Genomic DNA, 7,899 nt, shown 5'->3' on the forward strand with positions numbered 1-7,899 from the left:
GATAACTGAAGACACACAGGGAAGATCCATACCACAATACAAGACATACCATTAGACAACTTTACATGCCACCTCACAACCAGTTGAGTTTACAAAGAAGTTATCTAGCCTTTGCTTTGCTTGTGTCTTACCTTGGCTCCTTCTAAAGGCAAATCATGGCGTCTATGTTTTCTCATAAGCACTTGATCAGAGCCTATTCTACTGTGCCTTCCATTTATGTTCGAACTTGCAGTAAGTCCAGGTTTGGGTGAGCCATCCCCCATGATTCGACATCCAAGCAATGGGTTTGTCCCAAACACATCCCTAGGGCACCAGGCTTCAAGGGGCATTGGCTGGTCTCTGGAAGGTACACTTTCCAGATGGTGGAAATGTCTACTTAGTCTGTTGTCAGGTGGGATGGGAGGTGGTCTTTCGGGTGGAGGTGGTGGAGGATCTCTTAAGGGAGGCGGAGGTGCTGGCAGTGGTTTATCTTGCTTCCTCACCATGCATGGAGAAGACTGTGGACACATGGGGGAGGAAAAAAAAATTGAGCTACGTTACATTAAAAGTTTTAAAACATCTATTTTCTTAAATTTCATTTCCTTGCCTTTTTCTGATTAAAAAGCCCATTCTTTTCATGAGCTATTTAATAAGATCAGAGTGGAGCATATTACATTTCTATGCCATCTATCAACATATTCCCTTAGTCACAAATTCAACAGCATTGGAAGCTAAATGAGAGAAGCCTAGTAGAACATTTCAGTATCTGAACTTAATGTTTATGGTGTCAAAAAAGACAGAAGACAAAAATGCCCTAAACAATGGTTCTGAATGATTAACATTAAAATAACCTTAAAAAATTCATTTATTTGCACATTTCTGTGATTTAGCAGAAAATGAAGAAATACTTCATTTGAAACACTTGAAAACAATTTTTTTTAATTGCAAGTGCACTCTCAGTGCATTGGAGGTTCATTTTTTTTTCTTATTTCAAAAAACTATTTAGCATATGATCTTTTAGGAACATTAGAATTTTTATAATTTTATTTTTTTGAATGTAATGTGTTCATCTATGCTTTGATTCTTTTGTCTCATCAGTGACAGACCAAGTACTTGAAAGACTTTGATAGAATTATATATATTCTGAAGCACATTTTTCACAGAGCATACAAGGAATTCTATGTGCATTTCCAAGAAGAAAATTAGTCTGATTCTCTTTGTAGAAACATGAGGTATTCTACTAAATGAGTCCTCATGCCTGCAAGTGATCTTTAATTTTACTATGTTGATCTGATCCAGAAGAAATTAACTTATGTTTTTAAATATAAGAAAGTATCAGAGGAAAAAAGGAATCTATTATGTGTGTGCATCTGGCTAAATATCACTAATGACTTTTAATGTTATCTAAAAACAAAGCTAACTATCAAGTAAGAAAAATTGAAAAGTAATAGAAATGATGTCTGAGGCTAGGTTTAAATTTAAGTATATTATCAAAATTTTTGTTTACAAAGACTGTTTCATAAAAAGCCAAATGATTACCTTATTACTAAATTTGAGAAAAAATATTCACAATGTAATCCAATTTGTGGGTTTCATTAAATGACATGAATTTAATATAAAAAATCAGTACTACTATCACTGCACATATGTATATATAATATACTTAATTCTTTTGGCAAATCCCATCAAATACAAAAGCTACATATAATGTAAGTCACCTTGAAATACATAATTGGTTATACCTTAAGCCTTTATGCAAATATGTTGTTATCACAATTTTCCTGTCATGACACAATGAAAATGAGTTTAAAATATCATTGGATAATAGCATGTAATTTATTTTAAATGCATATAATGACCTTTTAAATTCATTTTACAGAATAACTTCAGTGGCTCTGACATTTATTTTTGCAAATCAAAGGATGATTATAGGGACTTCCCTTCTGAAAAAATGTAACTTCTATGGCTTATCAAAGTTCAAAATAATATTAGGAAACTGATCCTATTTGTCCAACAACAACTTAGGAAGAAAGGATACAGAATAAGAATTTTTAAAATGAAAACTTCTTATCACAAAATAATAGTTATGTTACTGATAGGTCTTTTTAGTGAAAACTTATTTACCTTTGGTGAACCAGTTGGGCTGGCACAAGGAGAACGAGCCACACCTTTCTGAATCAGATCCAGACGAGGAGGCACTGGGGGAAGGCTAAGATGTGGTATCTGAAGAGGATCTGGAAGTGGCTTCCGTCTCTGCGCAAGAGGAGAAGATCCAGGTGATGTCACTGGTGAATTCTGCCTTTCATTGCACTGTGAAAGAAAAACAGAATGAGACCATTCATTAACTTCACTTATAAAGTCTATGACTTCTGATGCCTAAAGAAGACAATTGATCTTAGTAACAAAAACGCTTGGTCTATCTGTTAATGGAACTTAGTTCCTTTTAGCTCATGCATGGTATGGGTACTCACACTGTCCCTACAAGGCACTGTTATTTAAAGAACGTATTGTTACAGTGTTCCTCCTATGCATCTTGAGATCCAGACTATATGAGTCAGGAAAGTGGAGAGAGAGAGAGAGATAGAAGATATGGTTAGCTAAAAATGCTTCAAGGACATGCAATTTTATTACTACTGGTATTCCTTCTACCAATGCGGTTCACAACCTTTCTACATCTTAGTAGACCTTTCATTTTTAATGTTGCCTAAAAAAGATAATCACCATATAACCAACCTGGAAACACGTCTTTCTGAACTTAGTTAACCTGGTCCTGAAGAAACAGAGATACTGCCTCTGCTTGAAGAAATTTCAGCTTGATAGGACTTGTAAGAGTTTTGGACTCTAATGGCAAACCGCTGAAGAACACAGGGTCACTTCCACACCATAAAGAGGAATTAGAGGAGAACCTCATGGGAATTTTACCAAAAAATCCAAGAAAAATTAATTTCCCCTAAATAAATTGTATAGTCTACTATAAGGGAAATTATATCACAGATTTTGATCTCGGTCATCTATGTCATAACATTCATTGGTCCTTAAAGTGGGCATTGGTTTATGTCATGTCTTCCTTAGAAACCATACAGTAAAAACAGAGAATCTAAAATCCATATTGAAGATGAAACATGAATCCATTTTAATCTCACTGCAGATATGTTTTTCTCTAAGCCATGTAAGTTCATTTAACTTATAGTAGGAAATACCTTTGAGTCTTTCATCAAGCCTACACACACACACACACACACACACACATGCACGCATACACACATACATACATATAGAGATGTGTATATGCATATATGCATATGTGTATATGAACATCAAAAATATTAAAAAGTCTTAAATTGTCTGGAATTCTTTAAGGATAGAAGACTAAACAAAGAAAACAGTTTGTGTTCTCTAGTGAAGATTAAATAAATATCTTCAAATCACAACTTTTTTTATTAGTTTATTGATTATAGGTTAAAACTTTCTATTTTAGGAAACATCCTTGCAATATTGCTGTTACCTTGCACAATGTTCTCCCGATTTTTTTCATGTTACTTTGTATCAGCTCATATAACTCTTCCCAGGTTCTTCTGAAACCATCCCCTTGGTCATTTCTTATAGCACAATAGTATTCCGTCACAATCACATAATACAGCCTGTCCAGTCATTCCCCAACTGATGGAAACCCTCTCATTTTCCAATTCTTTGTCACCACAAAAAGAATTGCTATAAATATTTTTTCAGGTGGGTCCTTTTCCTTTTTCTTTGATCTCTTTGACATATAGACCTAGTAGCATACAGTGTTTTTAATAAAGTCACTTGAAGTGTGGTAAAGAGTCCATTCTTCTTTAAACTAGGGCCACCAGCTGACAACCTAATTCCAGCTTTTACAATGTTTAAAAAAAACTCAATTTTCACATCAATATAGTTTCAGTTTTTAAAATCTGAAACATATGGCATAATGGGAATTTGTGTGTATAAACATTATTTAGCTATACTACAAATTTATTTTTCATCCACTGATTTAAAAGTTCTGCAGTTAAACAGAAGCATTAAGATCACACCTCAGGAAAAGAAGTACCAGACAGGCTTCAAATATCTCACTATATGCTATAATATCAAGTGCTTGTGTCCAACAATGGATGCCAAACTAATTTTAGAAAAATTAACTCAAGCACAGTGAAATTTATTTTACAATTTTAAGTACTCTCTACTAGTGCAGATTGGCAACAGTTCTACAACTTAAATGCTTAGAAAATTGTCTAGGAGATTATGCTTTTAGTGGAATTAATGTTTGAAGGTTGCTGATGATTCTTACTTGAAAAAGGGAATAAAATGATAGACACAGAATAAACTAAGTCTGCTCAAGTCAAAACTTTGATATAAAATGAGTATTTGTATCTATCAGTTCATCAGGGAAGTTTCCATGAAGGGAGGTGAAGGAATTCTTGGAGGAGAAAAGTCATTTATCATAAGGTAGGTGAAATCCCACAACACAGAACACATGCTGTTGAGGTAAGCCAAAGCTGTTTCTCTAGTGAGAGTACTTTGTTGACCTTCTTTAAGCAAGACCTGTTAAAGAATTTATAGAACAAAAAATAATTTGGAAGCAATGATGTCTTAAGCTTTTGCCCAAAGTCACATGTTAAAAAGAGGGATTACAGTCAGTATGTAATGGCATCCTGTTTTGCAGAGCAATTGTTAATGCACTGTTGAGTGTTAGAATTGGGGATAAGGGACAGAATACATGAAGCTCATCATTTCAACAACTGTCTTTCGGATCCCCAGCCACTGCCCAACTCAACTGTTTCTTCAAAACAAACATTCAAACAAAAAGACAGAGGAATTGAGATAAAGAAAGAAATCAGGATCACTAAATGTCACCTGAGGCAATTTTATGAGTATATAAAGAACCTGTTCTTATTTAACATTTTAATAAAATGCAAATTTTCCAAACTAAACTGGTTAACAAATTAAATTTTAAATGGCATTTGTAAACTTTCTGGTATAATTTCAATGGAGTTTTTAGTGCATCCTAATTCATCAATAAAAGGAGAAAGGAAGAAATATGGCTTGGTTCACATTGCATCCATTAAAAGAGAAAGCTGTATTTTTATCGAGAAAATTATCAAGGAAAGTTCTCTTCTTCAGTTTTTCTGGGAAAAACACTTTTTAATTGGAATGATATTGACCCAAATCTTTTCAGTAAAAATGGGATTTTACAGTACTTGAGCACTCTCTGCCAAGTTTCATTTCTATTCTACTCTATTGTATTCATGTCCCCTAACCTCTCTGATTCCCCTTTCCCTCCAATGCCTTCCTTTTTAGGTTTCTTTTAACCTGTCAATGGCATACAGGGAACAGCTTGGCTGTCTAGTGGTACTAATGGAGGCTGCTGACATCTGCTTGTCCTTCTGTGTTCAGAACTCTTATTTTTCCTCGCTGATTTATCAGTCTTTCCAGATTGGAAATCTGGCTATAAGCAACATATTCATGATAAAAATATTCAGTGAGAGTAAATACAATTCTAAGAATGGACAGGACCTTTGAGATCCTAGTCAGTCATCATCAAATTCAACACCTTCCTTTTAAAGCTGAGAAAATAAACATAAGGATTCTAAGTTATCCACTAGGACTAGCCAGCTCTCCTGATTTCTAATTCTATTAAAAATTAACTACTAGTTTAGAATTGACCATTTACCAATTCAAAATCAGGTAATTACATTAAAGTCCTCACATTCTAAATGATGGGCTGGATTTACTTTGTGAAAGAGATTATTAATATAACACAAGGGCCAACTATCAAAATTCTTGGGCCAGAGTTCCAACAAACCCCTATGAGGCACTAGGAGCACTTAACTCCAAGACCAGCAGGCCCCCCGACAGCTTTGTCCACATAATTGGAACCAGGCCTTATACTTCGCACAATTCATTGTGTTCACAGAAGTTATTATGTACTGTTCTCTGAAGCACTAATTCAATTTGAAGTATTACAATAGCTGGAAGTGGATTTAAAACAGTAATTTTATGGAGGGCACACTAGTTTGGGAAAGAGAAAATAGGCTTTACTTGTTGCGTCAATGAAATTCATTGTCTGTAGCTTATTATTTTTTTTTCCCGGATTCTTTATACTCTGCAATTAAATTTTCAAGAAAAGGATAAATAACCAAATACTGCCTTACAGACATTAATGCAAGTTGTTTTTACAAAATCTGTAGCTATTCATACCAACAATTATGCCACTATAATAAAATTATCCACTACTATTAACTGGTTGTGAAATTCATATTCTGTGACAATTTAAAAGTAATATTTTAAATAGACAGTTTTGAAATAAGATCCCACAGTGAAGTCAAAAGAATTGATTGTTTAAAAGAAACTATTGGGTTTCATTTTCTTCTCTGGTAAACCAATGTGAGGGGAAACCAAAAAAACTGAAACTAAATAAAACCTAAAGAAGCAGCTGGTAGTATACAGTGGATAGAGCACTGGACTTGGACACAGGAAGATCTGAGTTCAAATCTGGCCTCAGACACATTACCTATCTAATCGTGGACAATCATTTAACTTTGTCTCAGCTTTCTCGTTTATAAAATGGAGACAAAAAGAGCCCATACTTCCCATATAAAGCAGAAAAGGAACACTTTTAAACCACAATGCAATCCTTAGTGTTATAAAAATGCTAGTTATTACTATTATTATTATTAAATAGCTGTGGATTTAAGTGATTTATCAACACTTTGGAAGATACTGGGAAGTCAGATACAGATTTACTAGCTTAGTAACGGAAAATTTTGTCTCTTCTTTGTGTGAGAAAAGGCAGAAAGCAAGGGGAGAAAGTGAGAGGAAGGAAAATATTCATACATTACAGATCTGGATTTGTTCAGTTTTAAATATGAGAAAAATAATTATTTTTTTATTGTCTCTTTTAAGAGAAAGCCACACTTAAGTATATTCAAGAGATTTCAGGTTGAGGGGTCAAAAAGAATAATTAATTTAACTCTTTTCTGCCAATTCTCATCCAAGACTGAGTTCCAGATTCATCACCAAGAAGCCTGAATGTATATAGAATTTCATTATCATCCCTTCCCAATTCACCTACTTGGCTAATTAGTATCCTCCTGACTAAATCTGACTCTTTAAACTCCCAAAATCATACATTTCAATGATGCCATCACAAAAATTTTAGACTCCCATATCCTCTTAATGTTCCCCAATTTCTCTAAGGAAATTCTGGAGGCAACTAGTTGACACAGTAGATAGAGTGTCAGTCCTGGATTCAGAAATATCCGGGTTTAAATTAGGCATCAGATACCCTGGGCAATAACTTAACCCCTGTCCAACTCAGTTTCTTCCACTATAAAATGGGAATAATTGCAACAATACCCAGCAATATTGTATGGATCAAAGAGATAATATCTGTAAAACAACAAAATGACTGACATATCACAGACACTCAGTAAGTTTCCCTCCCTCCCTCCCTCCCTTCCTTTCCTCTTTCTTTCCCTCCATTCCTTAATTCCTTCCTACTTCCAGATGAACCTCGCCCTTCATTTTCTCCCTTACAGTACCTAAGCCACTGAGTGTTGCCAAGATAAAGTCAGAACTGAATTGACCCATTAAAACCTTGTGGATCTTGATCATTCCTGAGGCAATTTTGATTATTCAGTATCCCTCAGTCCAAATTCTCTATGTTCTATACAAAATTGGGGTATCATAGTCTTGGAACAGGGAGAGACTTAGCAGTTATCTAATCTGATCCCCTTTTAAGTAAGTAAGGTACAGCCTAGAGCACTTGTAATTTTCACAAGTTTATACAGATAGTAAAATAACAAAGCCAGGATTCAAACCGAGGGCTTTTGATTCCAAAGTTAGTGTTCTTTCCATTTAACCACATTAAATGTCTTCTTCCAAATGAAAATTACACTGTTTTAA

At 34.4% G+C, this 7,899-nt stretch overlaps 1 protein-coding gene across 7 annotated transcripts in view; it reads right to left on the bottom strand.

Annotated features, from left to right (window-relative positions):
* Positions 1–7,899, bottom strand: part of LOC114028336 (E3 ubiquitin-protein ligase CBL-B) — a 137,471-nt gene that overhangs the window by 67,258 nt on the left and 62,314 nt on the right. For all 7 annotated transcript variants that reach the window (XM_027842588.1, XM_027842587.1, XM_027842584.1 and 4 more), the window contains exons 8-9: positions 2,104–2,289; positions 132–497 (exon numbers count right to left, since the gene is read on the bottom strand). In XM_027842588.1, coding sequence (XP_027698389.1) covers positions 132–497; positions 2,104–2,289 — 552 coding nt within the window. The remainder of the gene's footprint in view (positions 1–131; positions 498–2,103; positions 2,290–7,899) is intronic.

The sequence above is a fragment of the Vombatus ursinus genome, unplaced genomic scaffold (genome assembly GCF_900497805.2).
Source record: "Vombatus ursinus unplaced genomic scaffold, bare-nosed wombat genome assembly UNPS02014878.1, whole genome shotgun sequence".
Lineage (NCBI taxonomy): Eukaryota > Metazoa > Chordata > Mammalia > Diprotodontia > Vombatidae > Vombatus > Vombatus ursinus.